Consider the following 25,286-nt stretch of genomic DNA (forward strand, 5'->3'; position numbering starts at 1 on the left):
GTGAATGGATGGGGTGGGGAGAATGAGAAGAGAGGAGAGAGGGGGAACTAGGAGTGGCATGTAAATAAATAAATAAATAAATAAAGAATATAGAAGTTATTTCACAGCAAAAGAAACAGAAATACAGAAAAAAGTAATTCTTAAGCACATGGAAAGATGCTTAATTTTACCAATAAACACGAAAAATTAAGAATATGGAATATAAAACTTTTTCTATCGCATTAAATAACAGTGATACTTTGTCTACTACCAACAACTGTTGCCCTTCAACTTTTCTTTGGAGAACATAATTTTAAATTGACTTTTCATAGTAAAGTCACCAATTATGAGTATCAGAAACATAACAAAAACAAGAGGGTACTAGGAAACTAACAGTGAACAGGGACTGCATCTCTGAGGTCTGACTGGGCTCCCTGAGGTAACGACAACTGAGCTAAAGCAGTGATGTTTCGTAAGGAAATGCTCCATACAGATGGGACAACCAATGACATGGATCAGGATGTGAAGGATTACAGAGCATTCGAGGAACTGAAAGTCAGTGTAATGTGGATAGCAAGTGAGATCGAGACTAGTACAGAATGACACTAGACAGAGTGGAACATGAACATATGGGCTCAGAAGACAGAACAGAACATATGGGCTCAGAAGACAGAACGGAACATATGGGCTCAGAAGACAGAACGGAACATATGGGCTCAGAAGACAGAATGGAACATATAGGGATCAGAAGACAGAACAGAACATATAGGGCCTCAGAAGATCTGGTTGTATTCCCGAGAGCAAAAAAAAGGTTAACACAAAATGAAGAAGATATTACTATTATTTTTCACGCATCAGAAAACTCATCCAGAGTATGAAGTTGTTAATCTATAGCCCACAGTTACTAAGTGGGTAGCAGAGTGAAGATCCTGATTGAAATGAAGTTATTGGCCTTATTTTCAGTCATTGTAGGTCTCCTGATTAATGGTCATCAATTATTCTTTGAACTGGTTAAAAATGGTCATCCCAAACTACCTTCACCTGGAAAACTAATGATGAGAAGTATTAGAAATATTTTTCATCTGTTTGTCCGTCCGTACATGTGTGTGCGTGTGTGTGCGTGCGTTTGTGTACATGTACGTACATATGTGTAAAAATTTCAGGATAGATGTGAAAAATAAACAAATTCTTGACAATATAGCCAAGGCACTTGCTTAATAATCTAATCTCACCTCAGAGGCAGATTCTTGACAATCAACTCCGGGAGAAATTGAGGACTTTTTGGTAGGAGGTACAAGAATGTTTTCATCAGGACTACAGTGATTTCTCTTCCTAGATATAAGATCCACCTTAGGAGGAGGCTTTTCAGAATCACCACTTCCAGAAGGAGACAAGCATATGGCATCTTGAACAACTGAAGCTGTTTGTAAACTCTCACTGCACAAAAAACAACACATACAAAACCAATGAATCAGAAGCTACTTTATGAAGTAACTATTCCAATGAGAGTCCTGAGGGTCAGAAATACAAGCTAGTAAACAACAGCAAAAATAACAGTTCGGGATACACTCATACTTAAACGCTCACACAATTCAACAATACTGAATTAAATCTAAGGAACATATATAATGTGAATGTCACAGTACTAATTTTATAAAGCAAAGAACACTGACACAGAAAGAAAAGTATAAGCCCCAATATGTTATAGTATCTTTCCATACATAACTCTCAACAATATAGATCAATCAATCAATCAGACAGACAAAATACCTACTCACAAATACATAAAGTTTCAGTAAGATCAAATAGATTTATACACAGTCATTTAATAATACACCCACACAAAAGTTTGATTAAAGAAATCACAAGTGAAAATAAAAAATTCTTCTACTCCAAGGATTTGGGAGACGCTGCCATGAGAACGAGAACCCGAGCTCAGACCTGCAGACCCACATGAAAGCCAGGGCAGCACTATGTGCCTGTGACCTCAGAGTCTGACTGAGTGATCGGCAGGGGAAGGGGCAGGGAGACATTGGCCAGCCAGTCTAACTAAATCAGGGAGACACCTGTCTGGAGAAAAATACAGAAGAAGGGTTGAGAAATGCCTCAGCGGTTAAGAGTTCCTATTTCTTGGCTGGGTGTAATGGTACGCTCCTTTAATCCCAGCATTCAGGAGGCAGAAGCAGGTGGATCTCTGCTGAGTTTGACGTCAGCTGATCTACATAAAGAGTTCTGGGACAGCAAGGGCTATATAAATTCTGTCTAAAAAACAAAAACAAAACAACAACAAAAAGGGAAGAGGAGAAGGAGGAGAAAGAAGAGCTAAGCAGTGGTGGCATACACCTTTAAGCCCAGTACTCAGGAAGCAGAGAACTCAGGAGGATCTCTGAGTTTGAGGCCAGACTGGTCTACAAAGCGACTTTCAGGACAGTCAGGGCTATTTGGCAGAGAAACCCTGTCTCGAAAAACCAAAGTCTAAAAAAAAAGAAGAAAAAGGACTTGTTCTTGAAGACCCAGGTTTAGTTTCCAGCACCCACATGGTAGTTGACAACCATCTGTAACACCAGTTCCCATATAGAAAAGCTGTGCTAAGTAGAAAATTTATAGCTAAGACAGTTACATTAACACTAGAAAGAAAAATAAGGTTGGAGTGAAAGCAGGACTGGTAAAGAACTTGTCATAAAGAACATGAGGTCCATGTCCAGAACACACATTAACAAAAACTGGGCGTGGTGACATGCACGTGTTCCCACAGTTAGGGAGGTGGACAAAGGCTGACCTCTGGGGCTTCTTAACAAGCCAAATTGACCCATCTGGTGGGGTCCAGGCCACTAACAGATCCCACCTGAGGAATGGCATCCAAAGCTGTATTCTGGCCTCCGTGCACACAGGCCCCACACAAAAGAAAAACATCAAAATATAGTGAGCAACCAGAGCTTTAAAAAGGCAGTAACTGAATCCAAACTTGGTAGATAGGAAGTGAAAGAAAATAGGAAGAAAGAATGAAATAAACTAGTCTTTGCCTGACAGCTAACCTATCAAAACAGAGAACACTGCTCCCAAAATGCTGACAACAGGGTAGATAGTATCACCGAAATAAAAAGGATCATTAATACTTTAAAAACCGTAAGCCAATAAGCTGGAAACTCTAAAATAAATTCATAAATGTCTGGTGTATGACCTACCAAAACCGAAGCAAGAGTATATTGGAAGGAAAAAAAAACTACATAGAGTAATAACCACTACAGAATTAAAATTGAAGTAGTAACAAAAAGTAACTCAATAAAGACCTCAGAACCAGAAGAATTCACTACCAAATTTTACCACACTTAAAGAAAATCAATCTACTCAACAAAACTCTTTCAAATTTACTCCATGAGTAAATTACTCAAATTGCCTTACAAAACCTGACGACAGAGTAAAACAGCTATGACCAACAACATTCTTGCTGAATATAATGCAGAAATCTTCAACTAAAGATGTGTAGAAATAATTAAAGAAGCACTCCTCCCTTGTAATGCCTCATATTCTCTTGAGGTCTTTCTCACTTTTCCTTAATCTATGTTTACTCAGATGAAAAAAAAGTATCTTAAAAAGATCATATATCATAATAAAGTTGATTTCATCCCAAAGAGTGAGAATGAATTAACATATACAAATCAATAGCTGAGCTTAAAAATACAATCAAGAATAAATATCATATAATCATCTCAATAGATGAAGAATGAAGTCTCTGATAAAATTCAATATACCTCCATGATAAAAACCCTTCAATTAAGTATATATAGAAAGGTAATATTACAACACAATAAAGGCTACATGTGACAAATTCACAGATAACAGAACAAAAATGAAAGCATTTAATCTAAGATCAGAAATAAGAGAGATTTCCACTCTTTGGTTAATATAATATTTGAAATTCTAGTTTTAACAATTAAAAGAGATGAAAGAGACATAAAAAGAAAAGGAAGTCAAATTATCCTTATGTGAGTCTACACATAGAAAATCCTAAATATTGTATACAAAGACTCTTAGGACAGGTAAATAAATGCAACAAGGCAGGATATAAAAATATACAAAAATCAGCTGGGTGCTGGTGGCACACGCCTTTAATCCCAGCACTCAGGAGGCAGAGGCAGTCGGATCTCTGTGAGTTTGAGGACAGCCTGGTCTACAAGAGCTAATTCTAGGACAGGCTCCAAAGCTACAGAGAAACCCTGTCTTGAAAAAATCAAAACAAAACAAAACAAAAACCCAAAACAACAAAAACCATATTTCTATATACTACTACTACTACTAATAATAAACAACTCATTGAGAATGAAACCAGGAAAAGAACCCTATTCATAAGAGCCTTAAAAACAAAACAAAATATCCCACAGCAGGTAAAAGACTTTAGTGATTGAAATGACAAACACTGAAGAATCTGAAGACACTAAAAGATGAAATGACCACCCAGGTTCACGGATCAAGGGACTTAAAATTGCTACATTGGCTGTAGTGTTAGATTTTTGTCAACTTGACAGAAGTCAGAGTCACCTGGAAAGTGGAACCTCAATGGAGAAAAAACTCACAAACACTGCCTGTAGGCAAGTCTGTGGAGCATTTTCTTGATTAATGATTGATAATGGGCCACAGGGAAGGTACCAGCTCTGGGCCAGTGCCCCTGGAGAAAGCAAACCAAGCAAGTCAGTAAGCAGCATTCCTCCATGGCCTCCCCTTCTGTCCCTTCCTCCAGTTCTGACTTCCCTCAATGACGGACTATAATTTGGTTTTTTTTAATTAATTTTTATTGAATTCTACATTTTTCTCTGCTCTCCTCCCTGCCTCTCCCTTCCCCCCTTCAACCCTCCCTCAAGGTCCCCATGCTCCCAATTTACTCAGGAGATCTTGTCTTTTTCAACTTCCCATGTAGATTAAATCTATGTATGTCTTAGTGTCCTCATTGTTCTCTAAGTTCTCTGGGATTGTGGTTTATAGGCTAATTTTCTTTGCTTTGTGCTTAAAAACCACCTATGAGTGAGTACATGTGATAATGATCTGTGCAGTGAGTACACAGGTAATTATCTGTGACTGGGTTACCTCACTCAAAATGTTTTCTAGCTCCATCCATTTCCCTGCAAAATTCAAGCTGTCATTATTTTTTTCTGCTGTGTAGTACGCCATTGTGTAAATGTACCACATTTTCAAAAATATGGAACGCTTCACAAATTTGCATGTCATTTGTAAGGTAAAAAAAGAAATCCTTTCCTCCCTCCAAGTTGCTTTCGATCACACTGTTTTGTCACAGCAAGGTTTCTCTCCCTCCTGCTGGTTCCCAAATAACCACTCTAAATAATGCAGTATCAGTTATATCAAAATTCTATCTTATTCCAGTCTAAATAGCTAGTATTGTACAAAACAAAAAGTAAAAATGCTGGCAATGATGTGGAAAGAAGAAACCCTTATACATCACTGCATATAAAATCAGCGCAGCCATTACAGAAAACCAGATGGAAGTTCCTCAAAACTCCAAGCTTTCTCTTTCTGTCCCCCCTTCTGAAGAGATAACTACTGCCTCCCTCTCCCTCCACCTCTCTCCCCCTCTCTATCTCTCTCCCTGTCTTCCTGCACCAACTTCCTCAGGCCTGCGCATGTCTCTCTCTCTCTCTTAATAAACTCTTAAAGTGGGAAAAAAAATTATAAAGATAGGATCATCTACCTCATGATCCACATATACACAGAACTGAAGGAAATGAAATCAGCACGTAAAAAGAAACACCATGCTTTTTGTGATACTATTAATGGCAGTCAAGTTAAAGAAACCATGGCATCAAACTAAGTACCCATCAACAGACAAGTACATAGAGAAAATGTTTGGGCATGTACCCCACACACACACACACACACACACACACACACACACACACCCCTTTTATTCAACCAAAAGAAAAACTGAAATTTATTACTAGCAAGACAATGAACAGAACTGGAACATTGTGCTATGTGAAATAATCCATAAACAGAAAAACAATCACATTTTCTCTCATATGTAGACATTAAAAACAAACAAACAAAAAACTAGAAACAAAGAATCTCACAAAAGCAGCAGGACTTGGGACAAAAAAGAGAGAGGAGCAGTCCAGAAAGTGGAAGAGGGAGGAACAGAGAACAGACAGGGTCCAACCACTATATATATGTATACATGGAAATGGCGGCATTAACAAATTAATAGTTGTGATTTTATGAAAAGAAACATCAGTGCATAATTAACTTATTCAATACTTGATTCATAATGTGCCTTTCCTCCTGGGAAAATAGTTTGGCTCTTTTGTTTTGTTTTGTTTACCTGTGGCCACCTCTTTTTACTGTGTTTCTAGATTTGACCAATATAGGTGCTGGCAGTAGAGAGCTTGGCATTAACTGCATGGAGGCATCAGTAAATCCTTCTGTGGCATTAGTTGGGATTTCCACCAAAGTTAAAATGAATGCTTGTTCATCTTCTTCATCTTGATGTAGATTAGCAAATAGATTCACTGTCAAAGTTAAAAAAAAAAAAAAGGAATGAAAAGCCAAACCAAGAAGTAGCCAAAAATCATTATTTCATCTCTAAAAAGAGTCTCACGACTTACAATGCCAAACCTAAATAAAAAACTAAAAATACATCCTTCAACCCCCATCCCAAAATTATGGACAGGAAATTTCGTGGGAAGCATTTATAATTTTTAATAAAATTGGTAAACTTCACACATATTTTATGACTGCCATTGCCAATGGCCTATTATTAAGTCTATAGTGTGCTTTTCCATAGTTACATGAAAGCAAGATGTAATGCTAGCAAGAGAGGAAGTGAGGAAGAGAGGCAGGAGTACTTCTGTGAGTTCGAGGTGAGCCTAGTCTACATAGCAAGCTCCAGCACTACACAGAGAAAATCTGTCCCCAAAAATAGATAGATAGATAGATAGATAGATAGATAGATAGATAGATGATAGATAGATAGATAGATAGATAGATAGATAGATAGATAGATAGATAGATGAATAAATAAGCAAACAAACAGAAAAATAAAATTATACAGTACATTATCTATGATATTTGCTGGAAGCAGTTTTCATACCTGTTTCGTCTTGAGGATTGATCATATTTTCTTGTTGGACTTCTGGAATATTAGATGGTATACTCTGTCATCAAAAAAAAATTGAAAAGATATCGAGCTTGAGAAAATTTGACATATGGTAAAAAGACAGCATCTCCCAAGTTAAAGGCTTATCTTAAATGTACAATTTTAAGTGTTTTAAAGATTGTTGGTTGTGCCAATGAACACCTGACTGACTTACATAAGCTTTAAATATCCCAGTTAAGTTGTCAGATGTGAGAATTCTAGCGTTTCTGAAGTGTCAGGGTGGAGGTCCATGTTCCCACTGCAATGAAGATAAAGCACTTTCCTTGCCTCCACTATGGTCCCTCCTGCTTTCCACAAACTACCAACATATAGATTGCAATTCTCGAATGATAAAAATCTCCAGGATTTCATTTTTGAAACAAACAATGCCAACAACTGACTCAAGTAAGGGTCGTCAATAGATACCAAAGACAGTGGATAACAAGAGCTGGGTCTCACTAGACCAATTTCTAACATAAAGGAAAAAAAACAAAACAAAACCCTTATAACCAAGAAATCTCATAGATACCATCCTAGCCAAGTGATTAGAAGTATTTCCACTACTGGGTCAAAATGACATTATGCCACACAAAAGGAATGACAGAGCATTGCCTCTCTACTGATCTAGCACTAAAATTGTACAGTGTGGTCATTCTAATTCTGAATGCAGCACTCACTGACATTGTTTGTAAGACACAACTTTTTTAATTAAAGCTATTATTTATGGCTACAACTCATATTTGTAACTTACTCTCAAACAGACCAAGTCTTATTACATCTATTAATTCCTAAGAAGAAAAATAGTTGAGCATTAGCATTCACTACTCTCTAAATTAAAACAAAAAAAGATTTTTATTTTTACTTCTGTGTCTGTGTGCATATATGCTATGTGTACGGGTGCTCTTAAGAAGCCAGAGACAACTGACATGGGTACTAGGAATCACACTTGGATCCTTAGGAGTACATATTCTTAACCACAGAGCCATCTCTCTAGCCCTTATTCGTGAGCGTGTGTATGTGAGTGTCTGTGCTGCGAGCACTTGTAAAGGTCAGAGGAAGACTTGAGGGAGCCCATTCTCTGCATGGGTCTTAGTTGAACTCAGGTCTCGAGGTTTGGTGGAAAGTGTCTTACCCACTGAGCCATCTTACCAGTCATCAATCACTGAGGAGACGGCTCAGCAGGTAACCTGAGTTCATCATCCCCGGAACCTATATGGTGAAAGAAGCAAACTCCCAAATAATGTGTTCTGACATCTCAGCAAGCAACATGGTTATGTGCATGCATGCCTATGTGTGTAAACATACACACACACACACACACACACACACACACACACTCTCTCTCTCTCTCACACACACACACACACACTCACACAATTAAAGTATCTACAATGATGTAGAACCAGATCAAAAAACAAACAAACAAATTAAATTAACGACTCCAAAGAAACAGAGTATATGAAGTTCTTACAAGATTTTTGTAACTTTACTCAAGACTGAAATTATTTCAAAAGAAAAAGATTTTAAAAAATTAAAAACTTGGGAAGAAACAGAAATCTCGTAATGTTGGTTACAGACAAACTCCTTATTTTCTACTTCCTTTAACATATCACGATGTTCTATACCCTTTTTGTTTTGTTTTGTTTTGTTTTGTTTTGTTTTTTCCCGTTTGTTTGTTTTTTGAGACAGGGTTTTTCTGTAGCTTTGGAGTCTCTATCCTGGAACTAGCTCTTGTAGACCAGACTGGCCTTGAACTCACAGAGATCTGCCTGCCTCTGCTTCCCAAGGGCTGGGATTAAAGGTGTGAGCCACCACCGTCTGGCTTTGAGACAGGTTTTTACAGAGCCTCAAGCTTCAGGGCTCCAGGGATCCTCTTCCCTCAGCACAGGCAAGGGTCACCACATACTGCCCACAGTCCACTCTTGCCCAGGTCATACTAGGACCACAGATGTGAGGAGCTGGCAGGAAGCACACAGGGGCTACCCAGACAGTGCTAGAAAACGACTGATGAAACTGGTTAAATGAACATACATATTTGGGGGTTTTGTCTGCTTTAAAAACAGGGCCTTACAATGTGGATTAGAGTGGCCTGGAACTCACAGGTCTGCCTATCTCTCTCTCTCAAGTGCTGGGATCAAATGTGTGCACCACCACACCCAGCTTGGTTCTGGTTTTTGATATAAGGTCTTGCTATGTAACTCAGGCTAAACTAGTTCTTGTTACATAGCCCAGGTTGCCTTGAAACTTGAATACTCCTGTTTCTACCTACGAGTTGGGATTACAAGTCTGAGCCTCTACGTACATCAGGCTGAATTTACATATTAATAAGAGGCCCAATGAACTGGATAGGACAAAGTTTACTATATGTAACTGCTTTTCTAAATGGAGAAAAAGAGAACCACACTACCATTATTGCACTCTAGATTCCTTTACCTCTGGCACAGGAAGCATGAGCATGCTGCTGTCTTTAGAGTTTTCTGTGACGGGATCTTCAGGACTCTCACCAAGACCTGAATCAGGTGTGAGGATCCCGATCTCAGATGAAGCAACTGCAGTACCCAACATCTGAACCTCTTCCAAGTTCTCCTCTTGGTCTTCACTCCTGAAATTGTTTCAGTACATTATTTTAAATCAGTTAACCAAACATGAAATTATTTTTTAAGACTAAGTATTATCATTTAATGTGATATTTTCAAGCTTTAAAAGTGTTAACTATAATAGAATTCTTCCAGCTATTACCTGTAGCAGAAGCTAAGGCACAATATAAATGAAATGCCAGTATTCCTGCCCTTTTACCTTGCACTCGGGATCGCTTCTTGAGAAGCACTGGTAACTGCAACATCATGGACAGATGGCAATTGGTGCTGCTCCTTCGTTTCTGCTGGCTCAAGGCTTTTATTTTCTAATTCTATTGCTTTGGAGTCATTTTCCTCAGGCTCTTTAAAAACGAACAAAAAACAAGAAAAATACATTTAAGATACAGTTCAAAATTGCCAGGTGGTGGTGGAGCACACCTTTAATCCCAGCACTGGGGAGGCAGAGGCAGGTGGATCTCTGTGAGTTTGAGGCCAGTCTGGTCTACAAGAGCTAGTTCCAGGACAGGCTCCAAAGCTACAGAGGAACCCTGTCTCAAAAAAACCAAAACCAACCAAAGATACAGTTCAAAATAGTACACCTAAATCTCTATATTACAAGAATAATCTCTCTTAAAAGATTCATGATCCCTTCAAGTTTCTCATACTCCAAAAATCAGTTTATTCACAAGGCAGAAGAATGGGATTTGCCAAGACTTTTGAAAAGGAAATAATGATTAATGAAACCTATACTGTATATATTTCATTCCTGGCTTCCAAAGCAACTACATCCCCTTTTATGGTAACAGCACTATAGCATCATAATCAAAAGTAGTACTCTAAGTGCCCACCATCAAGACTTAGTTCAATCTCAGGACCCACACATGAGAGGAGAGAACCAACTCCCACAAGTTCTCACATCTTTTGTGGTACACGCACACTACACATGCACACACCCACACATTTGTACGGGCACACATGCATGTACATACTTACACATACACTCATACCTACACATGTAATACATGGTTAAAAGTGATTACAAACCCCCAACAAAAGAGGATTAGAAGTGAGTACAAAATGGTCTGTCTAATTTCACCACACCAGATGTCTTGAAGAAGTATAATTTGTGTGACAGGGGGCTCAAGGGATAATGGCATTGCCAACAAGCTTAACAAACCTAGTTCAACCTGTGAGCCTCACATTGTAGAAGAAGAGGACTCCAAAAAGTTATCCTTTAACCACCACCACGCATGTACCGTGGCAAGTGCACCGGGATGCATGTGAACACACATGCCTATACACACAAAATAAATGCAATAAAAAAATTTAAGTGATATCACAAAGGGGAAGGAAAGGAATAATGTGAACCTAGGCAGAGGGGTGGGGGTGGAGCAAACTGAAAGACCACACATGTACTTCTGGATACTTCTCAAGTTAGTTCCTAACTACCTGCATATACATATACTGTGTCAGACATTGCTGGCTGAAAGCAAACTCAGATTTCAGGAACCCAAAACTAGGGAGGAATTATGTTAATTACCCAGATTTTTTAAAACATGGATTCAATGATCTAGGACTGCTATAACTTCCACTGCTTTTCCTAAGGAATCAGAACTTTGACAAAAAGAGGGGGTGGAAAAAGAAACAAAACTAAGAGTTAACATGAACATCATAATAAAATAAGACCATTTTAAAAATGAGGGAGCTCAAGAGATGGCTGAATAGTTAAAAATACTTTTGCTCTTGCAGACGATCCAGGTTTGATTACCAGCTTCCACAAAGCAGCTCACAACCATTTGCTAGTCCAGTTCCTAGGGATCTGACATACCCTTCCGGCTTCTGCAGGAACCAGGTACATATGTGAGGCACAAATATACATACAGACAGAAAATAAAGTAAGCAGTTGGTGTACAAGCCTGGTGACCTGATTCCAATCCTTGAAATCCATGGTAGAAGGAGAAAACCAAAACCTAACCCTTATCCTCTACAGGTATTGAGTGGCACACACGCCCACACATACAAACACAGTAAGTAAAATTTAGAATAATTTTTAAGATATGTATCATTAGCTAAATTTGCAATAAAATTCTGTTTCACATCAAGTTAGTTACAATAGAAAAGATAAATAATAGTGCCTTGGAGAGCTATTCATGTAAAGGACCTTTAATGTTTGTTTACCACATGTGAGTCCCTGAGTTCAACCTCAAGCACCACTAAAAACTGGAAGAAGGCAGAAAATAAAATTCGGTGCAGTTGGAAGAGCGAAAAAGGAGGATTCCATGCTCAAGGCCCGCCTGAGCTATACAGTGAGTTCCCGGACAGCTTGGAATGCATAGCAAAACCCTCTCATTCGTGTGTGTGTGTGTGTGTGTGTGTGTGTGTGTGAGAGAGAGAGAGACAGAGAGACAGAGACAGACAAAAACTCTCATAGAGAGCAGATTAAAAATATAAAATGATGCAACTACTTTTTTATTAATTTAACTGCCATATAAAATATAAAAAAATCGCAGTAAATAACTGCTATCTTCTTAAAAACAACTTAATAGTTACACCAAAGATTAAACACATAGGCTGGGGTATCTATAGATCAGTGATACAGTGAATGCTTAGTACGTGTAAAGTCTAAATTCAACCCCTAGCACGAGAGGGGAAAAAAAGCTCAAAATAGAATTAATGCATGACCCAGAAATTCTACTTTGTTAAGTATAAACCCAAAAGAAGTGCAAACATATGCCCACCTGAATGTTTTCAGCAGCATTATCCATTACAGAAAAAAGGCACACACATCCCACATGCTCACCAACAGATAATAAAAAAATGTGGTATATTTATACAATGAAGTTTTACTTGGCAATAAAAAGAAACATGGGCTAGTGAGTAAAGGAAAATATGTCAATCAAAAAATATGACGCCCTGCAAAGGCAGAAGGAAAGAACCAAGTCCACAGATTGTCTTCCAGTTTCCACACACTCATTCCCCACTCCACACATACACACTATTGTGTGTAATTTGTTAAGGTATTTGATATACGTTACCAAATAAATGAATCCTAAAAACACTGTGCTAAGTGAAAACACCAGACTGAACTATATTTTATGTTTCTATCCACGAGACATGTCTAGAATATACAAATGTACAGAGACAAATATAAATTAGTGGTTGCTTAAGATTGGACAGTAGCTCTGATGGTGGCAATTACACAGTTTGGTGAACAGAACACCACTGAATTGTAAACTTTAGATAGATAAATTGTACTGTATATGAATCATGTCTCAATAAAACACAATACTTTTTGTTTAGATAGCCCTCACCTCCAGAGGGCTGGATTACAGTATGTTCTCCTTCCCTCTCCCTTTCTCCCTCTCAAAATACATGTGAACAAAATATTCACACACATAAAAGTTTAAAATAAAACTTAAAATATTTATTATTACAGGAGTCACACATGCTGTAGTGAGCATGTAAAGGTCAAAGATCAAACTCAGGTCTACAGGCTTATGTGGCAGAGCCTTTACAGACTGAGCCATCTCACACCCTACAGTCTCTTCTGTCAATGGAACTTTGTTAGAGAAAAATTAAACTCACCTCTTTGAATTTCCACTTCTGTCCCTTTGGTTACACAAAAACTGGCAACTTCCTGATGATCTTCAAGCCCACAGACCCCTAAGATCTTTTCCGGACTTGGTTCAGCTGTAATAAAATGACTCTCCATTCCCACATGTTTGGTCACTGCAGGAGTTGTGCTCCTAGAAGAAAGGGAATGAGAAGTTATCAGCTGTGTAAGAATCCCTTTGTGGTGTCATGTCTAGTGCTGAGACATACACCACCACCCAGGTGCACATTATATGTAATTGTTTGTTTGTCTGTTGGGACAAAATACCAACACAACAAGGAGCTTCCCTAAAACTCAAGCTACCTCCTGCTCCAGCCTCCAGAAAGCTAAATGCAGGAATGCGCCACCACACCTGGCAGACGTGTGTTTCTGAGTGCTAAAACTATGAAGTGCTAAAACTATGAAGTGCTTAAGTTACTACAACACTTAAGAAAATAGAAACCATGTTTGTAAAACAAACTACATTTATATAAACCTATTTCACTTAAGTTTCAAAGACACAGGAAATATATTGCTATGATTTTATATGTAAAATCAATAAACCAATATCAGTATCAGTTAATCTTTAATGTGTAAAAAATTAGCATTATCTACTTTAAATTTATATCCAAGCATTACTAGAAGCTAATAACTAAATTAATGGTGCTCTTTAACTGTATTTGTTAAATTGAATATTAAAATAACCTGATTGACAGAGTATTCGCCATTATTTCTCCCATGACATCAGCTTCTTCTCTAGTACTTTGTTCCTTCGATACAATCTTGTTTTCCTCAAATGATGCAGGCGACATACTAATGACAGGTGAAGAAACCTCCTGATATTCATGAACAATTTTGTGATTTACATTATCTGGGCTAAAAGGAACATGACTTTTATCCTTTGAATGAACATCAGGAAATACACATACTCCTACTGCAGAAAAAAATAGGAAATTAAAATTGACCCAATATTAATAGCTACCTGAATAAAATGAATTCTTCAACATTCAATAACTGTCTAACTTTAGTATTAAAGTTTATTCTATTATGATCTAAACTTAAATTCATTATCTCACATTTCATTAAAAAACTTGACTTGTAATAAGCATATTATTCTTAGCACTAAAATTCTGGAGTACTCTAGTAAACTTTCAATAACTATATACTGTTCTACATAGATCTCAAGACAGGACATCATCATTTAGTAATTTTTGAGAATTGTACTTTATGTACTAGAAATTTGTGACAGGTTCCAGTATAATATTCTGCCACTGAGAAAGAAGCCCTATCTGTAACACAAATTAGAGAATCCCCTGAAACAGTTATGAACTTACAAGCCTAACAACTAAAATGAATGGCAGATCATCCATTACCAGTCAATACAATTAGCTGTAGTTAAAGATAATGAATAAAGATCACAGCTTCTGGGGCAGGAATTTAGCTCAGTTACAGAGCACTTGCCAGCAAGTCCAAGGCCCTGGGTTCCATACCCCATTCCCCCAAAATAAAAATTAAAACAACAATAACTATATAGTTTCTAAGTTTGCTTAATGTATTAAAGCTCTAGACTGGCCTTTCCTTTGGCCCCTTTCACTACTAGAACAGTTTAACTAGAATAAATCATCTCAGTAACTACTATTTACCCCTTCACAGATTTATCAGAGTTATGATTATCATCTCAAGCAGGAACCCCTTTGCTAAATAAATGTCTACACAGTGATCAGTGGTCAGTGACCTCCATTAGCCAATGATGTTTATGATGGTTACAGGCTACAGGTACACAGGTTGAGGATTTACTAGATAACTACTAGATAACATGGATACAAATCCCACACCCTCCCCCTCCCCGCAACAAGCTTTGGCTGGCCTGGAACTCACTACCTAGACCAGGCTCGCTGCAAATTAACAGAGATCTGCCTATCTCTGTCTGCATCCCAATGGCTAGGACTTAAAAGTCACCAAGGCCTGGCTAATTATTCTAGTCATTATTTTCATTATTGTTGTTGTTATTCTATTATTTTTAGTTATAAGCCTAGCCTTTTTAACAGATTAGCCAATCTCCCCAGCCCCAAATTATTCTTTTATTTTAAATAATTTATTTATTTTTACTTTAGGTACATTGGTGTTTTTCCTACATGTATGTCTGTGTGAGAGTGTCAGATCCCCTGGAACTGGAACCACAGACAATTATGAGCAGCCATGTGGGTGCTGGGAATTGAACCAGAGTCCTCTGGAAGAATAGCCAGTATTCTTAACTGCTGAGTCATCTCTCCAACCCCAGGCCCCAAATTATTCTTACTAAGCCAACTGCATCATCTCAAAAGTGTTGACACTACATCTAGAGAGACTGTCTTCCATTCTTACCATCACCCTGTTCAGTGATGATCTCCGACTGCAATACTATGTCTCCCATTGTAAGCAAAGTTATGGCAGCTTCCGCGCTTCTATCACTGGGACCTTGAGAAAATATACCAATGTTAAGACAGGTCTGCTTACTTAGAAAGACCTCTCTCAGACACTCATTGTCTAGTAACCAGTTTCAACAGCCTTCCTCTCACCACCCAGTACTAGTGTCACACTGTCGAGGGTAGACAGACCATCAGTGTTGACTCTTAGTTCTTGAAAACATGTCCCTCACATTAGAAACCTCTGGGCAGCTTCACAGGAAACATAAAGTAACTTCTTTTCTTAACATTAACTCTAGGCTCAGCTACTAAAGCTAGGTTCGGAGAATCTCAGCTTCCTACCAAGGTAACAGGTTAATGCCATTGTTCTACACTTTAACAAACTGTCCTATTCACCTGCTGCCACTGCTAATAACCATGCTACAGTTAACCGAGTAGTTTTAATCGATTCTTGGTAACAGTTACCTGGTTCTTCTGGGGTCTGTTCACCTATGAGCATTTCCTGAAAAAATGAAAAAGATAAGAACATCCTAAGTGTTTACCCCAAACAAATGATATGCTTTGGTTATTGTTTTTTAAGCATCACATGGTACAAGTCTTTCTAGGCTTTTAGTTATAATAGTTACTTTTCTTAATTTATGTCTGATCATAAAGCTTCACAAATAAGAACAGAAAAACATAAAGGCCGAATTCTTTTATATCTCACATGATTTTCTGTCTCCTCATCATTACTATATATATATCCATTCTTACAATCATAACCCCTTTCAACTCTTAGTCAGATCTGCTATCAGTTTTTACCCAATAAAAACTAGTCTGGCCAGGGGTAGACCTTTAATCTCAGCACTCAGGAGGCAGAGGTAGGCGCATCTCTGTGAGTTTGAGGCCAGCCTGGTCTAAAAAGGAGTTAGTTCCAGGACAAGCTCCAAAGCTACAGAGAAACCCTATCTCGAGGAAAAAGAAAAAAGAAACAAACAAACAAACAAATAAAAAAACCTAAAATCTGGGAGAAGACACCAACTTCCTACACTGAGTAGGAAGTTGTGCTTAAAATCTAGCCCATTTTAACAAATGATGCACAGGAGACAGCTGTCCAGAGAGGTGGCATGAGGAGCTCCGCTGACCTGCTGTCCAGTAAGATGCCAAATATGACTTAAAAAGCAAACATTTATAACCTCTAGAATTGGTTCTAAGTGCAAAAACAAATGAGAAACAGCTATTCAGAAAAATCTATAAAAATTGGTAGCTAAAACAAGCATTTGTGAACCACAATTGCTCAATGGCCCTTTTGTCAGTAGCTAAGTGGCTAAGACTTCCTCTAAGCTGCAGTCAGCTCTCTCCCCACTATAGGTCCTGGAGGAGCAAGACTCCAGCACCTAATGCCACCATCATTATCATCAACAACAAAAACTCATAATATCTGTTATGAATATGGACATAAATACACTTGAAATATTTCTAGCAAACAATGTAGAAGTATAAAAAAATCATACGTAATAATCAAGGAGGAACTATCTCAGGGAAATAAGTTTTCTTCAACACCAAAGAACTATTGCTAATACAACTTGTCAATACAGTAACAAAAATATTTTTGTCTGTATCAAGAATAAAAATTAAAACCCAAAAACTACACATGACAAAGTCTAAAATCCTTTCACAACAAAACACACAACAAACCAGCACAGACAGAAGGGGTTTCCTCAGCCTGATAAAGATCACCCTAGAAATCCCACAGCCACCATTCCAGGGACATAAAATCAGCTGCTTTCCCTAAGACTATGACCAAATCAAGGATGTCCACTTGTACTGTGCCTAGAAGCTGATTTACAATAGAGGCTCTAACCAAGGCAATCATGCAAGAAAAAGAAATAAAACATATTCAAAATGGAAAGTATTATAAATTACATATAAACTGAATTTCAAATTTCCAAAACTGTAAGTGTATCTTCCCTAGAAAAAGTCTTTATAAATGTACTTGGTTTCAAACAAACCACAGGATTGGCCCTAATTCAGTGCATCAATAAAAGACACAAACACAAACAATGGGAAGAATGTCAGAAGGCAATGGAAGCCAAGGTTAGAAGGTCAAGAAATGATAAAGCACTAGCAACTTCCAGAAAAGCAGGAAGAAAGGAAACAGAAGCTTTCTTCCTCAGATCCACTAGAGAAACCTACCTGAAGAGGCTGCACACATGTGGTGCACATACATATGTAGGCACAACACATAGACAAAATAAAAACAAACATAATTTTTGTTGGTTTTTTTAAAAACAATTCTACTATACATTTATAATAGTGTAGTTAGTTTTGTGTAGCTGCTGTAAAGTTTATTTAATTAAGACCTATGCCACAGAATTTTGAGTGTAAATTCTATGACAATATTCAGAGCTTTAGAAAACAAACACAAAAATAAGTTTTACAATCAAAAGTAAAATCCATGAAAATTCCTATGTTCCAACTACTCATAAAACAATTCCCCACAAGAGAGGGAAAAAATAAAGACAGTTATGAAAATGATCCTGTACTCTTGAGGGAGGTAAACAAGGAAAGGCAACCATGAACACAGGTACTCACAAATGCTGGGGAATGCAAATCTTCTTCTGGTTGCACATCCTGAGTTGTTGCATCCGTGTTTGAAAGCTGATGTTCAACAGTTACACATCCTATGTCTGCAACATCCATGGCTATCTCAAGCTGTCATAACAAGTGTTATTATTTCAATTAGACAATACACTCACTAGAACATCTCATTTTTTTTCACACAAATAATTCAAAATAAACATTAAAATGGAGGAATATGCCACAATTACACAACTAAAAAACTAAGACAGTAATTCTCAGTGACTAACAAGTTAAAGTTAGCAAAAGTAAAACATTACCTTACCGAGAGACTGAGTCCACTACAGCGAGTACTCAAAATCTCTGCAGCCAATCTGCTGAGCAGCTGGCATTTCACTCCCCATTCCCTTCCTTTTGTCTCAATTTAGTCCATTTGCTAACATTTACATAACAGTTTAAAACATACAAGCATATGAGCATAGACATACAAATCCTAATTATATATACTTGGTCCTTGTCCTCAACAGACTCATACTTTAAGAAAAACACCTTAACTATACACAAAACTGTACAGTACCATAAATACTACAGTAGCGATGACTTACTATCACTCCTGGTAAAACAATCCTCTCTCCCCACCCCACAGTGACACGAATCCCGACACCCAAGGTAACAGGTTCACTCACACTCTTCACTTAACAGCTGGTTAAAGGAACATTTTTTTTTAAAGATTTATTTTATTTATACATGTAGGGGTCACTACAGATGATCACATCTGTGAGCCTGAAGAGGCCAGTGGAAGGTGTTGGATCCCTCTGAGCTAGAGTTACAGATGTTTGCTGGACATGGAAGATGGGATCTGTACTATGGTCCTCATGATTGGGCAACAAGAACCCTTACCTGATGAGTCATCTTTCCAGCTTAAAGGAAATACAATTTAGACAGTTCCTTGTTCAACTATGAAAATTTTATCATGACAGGCTCATTATAATCCAGAGTCCATGTCTATAAGGCCCTAATTTTGATTGCCAGAACAGGGAAAAGGACAGCACCACTGAAGAAGACACTCTGTTTAATTCAGAGACATGTCCTAAAGCCCAATTATTCACTAGCTAGCTAATTAACTAGCTAGTTAATTTCACTAGCAAAGTGGTGGTGGTAGTGGTGGCAGGGAGATATAGATCCAACTCTGTGAGTACTAACCAGCTGTCCTTCCACAAGACTAAAGTTTCTTAGGTATTTTCTTGGCGTATACTACAACTTACATTCAATATACTTACTTTGAACTTTCAGTATTATTCAGTTAATTTCAAGAATTCTACTAACTCATTTATCTTTAGACATTTAAAATGCTATTATTAATCCTAAGTAAATTACAGGTAAGTTTTCCTTTCTATTAACAAATGTGTCTTTACAGATTAAAGAATTGTATCATTTCTTAACAGAAGTAGCATAATATTCCTTGAATTATTTTTCTATCATCACTATCTTAGCAAACTCCTGATTCTGTTTTGAATGACTCAGAAAGTATTTTAAGTCCTGATTCAGATATTATGCTCAATAAACCAGCGAAGTGATGAACAAGAACAGGAAACTTTAAAGCTACAGAGTTGGAATGTGAGGCCAGAAACAAGGAAGCAGACTGTACTCTAGTTCACATGCTCACGTTAGAATGGCTAATTTCTTTTTTTTTTTTTTTGGAGATAGAGTTTCTGTGTGTAACCCTGGCTGTCCTGGAACTCGCTCTGTAGACTCAGAGATCCATCTGCTTCTAGGATTAAAGGTGTGTATCACTACTGAAAAAGAGTGGGCATACTGCAGCTGTGAAATAACTACCTATGACAAGGGGTCAGGGAGTGAAAAGAGAAGGAAAGGTAGGAGGGAGTGAGAAGGGGTAAAGAGGGGAAATGGATAGTGGTAACGATGGGGAGGAATTCACCTTAGAACAGCACTGGTGACAAAAAAAAATGATGTAACCACTGTGGAAAACTTTTTTCTTTTCTTCTTTTTTTTGCCTTTGCACAGCTTTATTATTAAGCTATGAGCATCCTGTTTGAGGCTAGTTTTACTAGCGGCTATGTGCACATTTGTCCGCAATCAATGAATCTACTCGTCCCCCTCCCCTTTCACAGTAGCAGGCTTTGCTTGTTTCTCTTTGCACATCCTTGGCTTTTTTGCTTAAAATCCTCAAGTACAGAATTACCATATATCCTAGCAAATTCATTTCTGATTTTATCTTCCAAAGAACTAAGAATAGAGAAGCAGGAACAGGGGATATGGCTCAGTTGGTGAAGATCATGCCAAGTACGTAAAAGCACTGGGTTCCATCACCAGCACCACATACCTGTAATTCCAGCACTTGGGAGGTAGAGGGAGGAGGGTCACCCTAGGCTATATATATATTCAGTTTCAAAAGACGAGGAGTTCTTTTGGATGAAGAGTAATGATAAAAATGAGGAAGGAAGGAGGAGAGAAGGAGGGATACGACTGAGGATATGGTTCTGTTGTAAAGTGCTTGTCTCACATACATGAAGCTGTAAGTTCTATCTTCAAGAAGATGTGGCAGCGAATGGCTACACATGGGAAGATGGACACAGGAAAATCAAAAATTCAAGGTCATCTTCTGATTACATATCAAGTTTGAAGGCCAATGTGCAATGTGAGATACATGAGACCCTGCCTTAAAACAAAAACAACAACAACAACAACAACAACAAACCCAAGAAACAAAAAAAGAGATGGGAAAAGCAGAGATTAATTCTATCTTCTCTACCAACCACAACACAGAAAGCTTATAACAGAGTTAAGAGAAAAACACCTGCTAAATCTTGTTTAAATTAGTCAGAACGTAGATTAAGCAGCTTACAGATACAAGTAGTTTACAGATAAGCAAGTTTCTATCAAATTAACCCCTGTAGAGGAAAGACTATGACAACTGAGTGATGGTCATACAGGCCACTTCTGCTGATTTCCTTAAGCTAGTCACACTAAGTCCCAAATAAACCACTTTTGACAGTAGGCATGTAGAGAAAGGACTTTTCAGACCGCAATTACTAAGAAAAGAAATAACCATTCATTAAAGGGGATGAAAGTGGGAAAAACTGAAAAAACGAAACACAAACTACCTCTTCCATTGTTTCTTCGATCTGAGCAGATACTGGTTCAGGGGATCTGAGACCAACAGGTACAAACACTGGTGCTTTGTTTAATTCTTCTGGGGCAAGATGATAAGTTTCCTCCTCAAAGTCAGAATCAAAATCCTCAGCATCCTCTTCATCCTCTTTCTGAGAAGCCCGAAGAGTCACCAACATGGACTTGGAAGCTCTAGGTTCCTTCTTAGCAGTCTTACCTCGGATTCGTTTGGGTCCTCGCCCTTTGGTCACATTTGATTTCATCTTTCTATGTGCTCTTTTCCCACTGTGATCTATCTCACACTCAGAGGCAGAAGAGAGAGGTGTTCTTCGATGCACAGCAGTTTTGGAGTAATTTGATTCTTTCAATAGTTGTGGACTGCTGGATGTTGAACCAAAATAACATAGTCATGTATGTGCCAGGATAATCTCAAAGCCAAACTGTTAACAGTAAAATCTCAGTTCCAACCTTTAAAATAAAGATCTTGGGCTAAGACAACTCAGTGGCAGGGTGCTTGTCCAACATGTGAAGCCCTAAGTTCAACTCCCAGCACTGGTGATGATGATGATGGTAGACACATCTCTTATGATGCTAGAATTGGACCTAAGCCTCAAAAGTCCTGCACAAATGTGCTCATGAGCTATTCTTAACCCCACCTATTCTTTGCAAAACATATGTCATCAAAATAAGAAAGGAATTAACTACTACTTAGTATTTTATTCAGGGTGAATTCTTAGTAATATATCTATAAAGGCTGCATAGTAAGTTTTTAATACTGGCCCTATAGCCATGATAAGGTTATTGAGATAGACACAAAATTGGAAATAATTAAAAGACAAAATACATGGAACCAATCAATAATAAATATGAAATCAAACAGTGGGACTTGTTTATCTTACTGGGTAAACAGATTAGAAAAATAAGGTTCTTCTTCAAGAACTTGGGTTCCTTCACACTTTGTTGGAAATTATGGATGCACCCTTCATTATTGTTTACAGCCAAACTCAATAGCATTCTAATTACTGAGGTAATGCACAATATCATTTGGCAAGTAAAAGAACGTACACTGTTACAAATAAAAATAAAACAAAAACAAGGTTGTAAATAAAGAATACTACATTAAGATGGAACTTCTTTAACAAATAAGTGCTTATTATCTCCTATTCTGAGTCTTCAAAATAAAATGTTACCTAATTTGTTTACTAAGATCCTGCTCTTCAAGCCCCAAAGATGACGTAGAATGGTCCTCCACAAGCTCGTCCCTGGCACCTCCTGACGGTACAGCTTTCAGCTGAGTAACACTAATGGCAGAACCTGATGCTTCAGGAGCTATACAATCTTTCAGCTGAGCATCACTAATGGCAGAACCTGACGCTTCAGGAACTATACAATCTTTTCTTGCTGAAACTTCCAGAGGCATTAGAATCTCTGTCTTTTCCTTAAAGAAAAACAAAACATAATATTATCATGGAAACAATCTTTATTAATACGTTTTAGCAGTCTGGCCTAGACCTCTAAACTTAAAAAGTCATAAGTGATCAATTTTCAAATCTGTACAAGCTGGCTTTTCACAAAAGCAAAAAGTTAACCCATAGCTCTCCCTCACGACCCTGACACGACAGACTCACTAACAACACTATTTTTTCCTCTCTCACTTTTAGAGGAAGCTGGATGTCCAAGTCTCCTTTCTGCGGCTCATGGTCTTTTGGTTTTGGGTCTGTGTTCTGGTCTGTTGTGCCTTTTTCTACAACTGGTTGCTCTTTTCTACGGTGTGCTCCTCCTAAATTTGGTTTAGCCTTTTGGAATCGTCTTCTTAACAACTGTGCTGGACTAGGGATATGAGGTTCATTTTCATGCCTAAAATAAAGCACAAGTTATGGTGAAGACCAGAACTCTTCATCAATGCAACATTAAACAATTCTGGATTCAAACAGATTCTAAGTTCAAAGGATTATATATAAACTGGAAATAAAACCAAGCATGTAAAAATGAAACATTGCATTTTATATGTGAAACAGAAAATACAAAAGCTTTATATTATCCATTTTCTGCATACCTGTGGAACAGTTTATAGTATTAATCTTTCTCTACTTTCACTCACTAGCTCTGGTATTCATTGATGTCATATCACTTTAGTAATTTTCAGAGAAAAACGAGGCACTTCAAACTTGTCACAGTAGCTGAACAGAGATTTTATAACAGCATTTTAAACGAAAGTATCAACTGAGCTACAACAATCAGCATACACACAATGGTCTTGCTTGACAGCAGTTTATCTTACTACATTCCTTAAAGTTCATGGAAAGGTCTTATTGACAGGAAATATCTTAAGGATCTTAACATAATCTATTTCAGACAAAAAACAAGGTTTAAACATTCAAAGAAAGGAAAGCTACCAAGGTAGCTGGAATAGCTACCTAAGAACTTCTGGAAGTATCTCAGTAATAGATATGACCTAAAGTAGGATGCTGAAAATACTGATATAGGCATAGGGATACAGCTTAGTGGCAGATAACTTGCTAGCACTGCAAGACACTGGGTTCAATCCTCAACACACACATACAAAGCAAACAATTGTGTGTGTGTGTACATACACATATTAGTTCTTATCTATTAGAAACCAATCCTCAAAATACACAGAAAAGAGGAACCAATCCTACTAAGCATTCTGTTGAAAAAATACGAAGTTCTAATACGATTATGATGCTGGTTTATACATTTCAGGATCTGGAGTGTTTGGAGAAACAATTTAATTAAAAGTTATCACATGGGGATGAGAGTATAGCTAGTAGTAGAGTCAGTAGATTCAATCTCCACAAGGGACTCTGAAAACATACTTAAGTATAGGGGATGGCAAGGCGGCTCAGTGGGTAAAGCTTCTTGCCACTAAGCCTGACAAACCAAGCTCGATTCCCAGAGCCTACATGGTGAAGGAAGAACCAACTCCTGAAAGCTGTTGTCTGATCAGAAACCCACAGGAGTATGCGTCCCCTACCACAAAACCATAAATAAATTTAAAAGATATTCAAGAAAAAATATTACTAAGTTCAAAGGAGGCAACAAAATTATGGGCATAAAAATAAGGAGTAAGGTTTTCTTTTGTGTGTGTTTTGGTTTTTTTGAGGTAGGGTTTCTCTACACAGTCCTGAATAGCTTTGAACTCAGAGAGCCTCCTGTCTCTGCCTCCCAAATCCTGAGTTGAAGGGCATGTGCCAGGGCCAAGAATGAGGTAATTTAAAACCTTATTTAAATGGGCCTGCTGGCACAAGCTTCATCCCAGCTACTAAGGCTGAAACAGAAGAATCACAAAATCATGGCCTGTCTAGCCTATAAGCAAGTTTAAAGCCAGCCTGGGCAACTTAGCAAAATTCTGTCTCAGAAAAAATTAAAAAGGGTTGTGAACCATAACTCAATACTAGAACACTTGCCCGGCATGTAAAAGGCACTGGATTCAACCAATAGCACCAAGAAGCACACATTAAAAAAAAAAAAAATTGAGAATACTGTTACATAAAACCAATGGTGTAATAATGAGAAACTGTCTTTAACAGAGTTTATGCTTTTCTCATGAAAAGCAAACTCACCTTTTTTGTTCATCTACAGGAACCACGTGCCTGTGACTTTCATTCACTGTGTACTCTGAAACTCCAAAGGACATAGCTTCAACTTCACCTTCAATGTGAGCATTAGCCTGCAAAGACAAAACTGGTTAGTGTGATGGACTGATATTTTTTTTATGTTTTTCAGGACAGGGTTTCTCTGTGTAATAGCTCTCACTGTTCTGGAACTCAAGTCTGTATACCAGGCTGGCCTTGAAATCAGATATCTATCTGCCTGCCTCTGCCTCCCAAGTGCTGGAGATTAAAGATGTGCACCCCCTCACTCCCCACTCACTAGCTTAC

At 37.8% G+C, this 25,286-nt stretch overlaps 1 protein-coding gene across 5 annotated transcripts in view; it reads right to left on the reverse strand.

The window, feature by feature from the left end:
- The window catches only part of Bdp1 (BDP1 general transcription factor IIIB subunit), an 88,877-nt gene that overhangs the window by 11,867 nt on the left and 51,724 nt on the right, over positions 1-25,286 (reverse strand). For 4 of the 5 annotated variants that reach the window (XM_048441557.3, XM_048441558.3, XM_048441560.3 and 1 more), the window contains exons 22-35: positions 24,969-25,075; positions 23,040-23,241; positions 22,575-22,822; positions 21,378-21,765; positions 18,268-18,387; positions 16,159-16,195; positions 15,653-15,745; positions 13,994-14,222; positions 13,282-13,442; positions 9,917-10,058; positions 9,554-9,722; positions 7,076-7,139; positions 6,308-6,494; positions 1,212-1,416 (exon numbers count right to left, since the gene is read on the reverse strand). In XM_048441557.3, the coding sequence (XP_048297514.2) occupies positions 1,212-1,416; positions 6,308-6,494; positions 7,076-7,139; positions 9,554-9,722; positions 9,917-10,058; positions 13,282-13,442; positions 13,994-14,222; positions 15,653-15,745; positions 16,159-16,195; positions 18,268-18,387; positions 21,378-21,765; positions 22,575-22,822; positions 23,040-23,241; positions 24,969-25,075 (2,352 nt within the window). The remainder of the gene's footprint in view (positions 1-1,211; positions 1,417-6,307; positions 6,495-7,075; positions 7,140-9,553; positions 9,723-9,916; positions 10,059-13,281; positions 13,443-13,993; positions 14,223-15,652; positions 15,746-16,158; positions 16,196-18,267; positions 18,388-21,377; positions 21,766-22,574; positions 22,823-23,039; positions 23,242-24,968; positions 25,076-25,286) is intronic. The other variant, XM_048441559.3, reaches the window with a different exon arrangement.

Source organism: Myodes glareolus, chromosome 15, assembly GCF_982192425.1.
Source record: "Myodes glareolus chromosome 15, mMyoGla1.1, whole genome shotgun sequence".
Taxonomy (NCBI): domain Eukaryota; kingdom Metazoa; phylum Chordata; class Mammalia; order Rodentia; family Cricetidae; genus Myodes; species Myodes glareolus.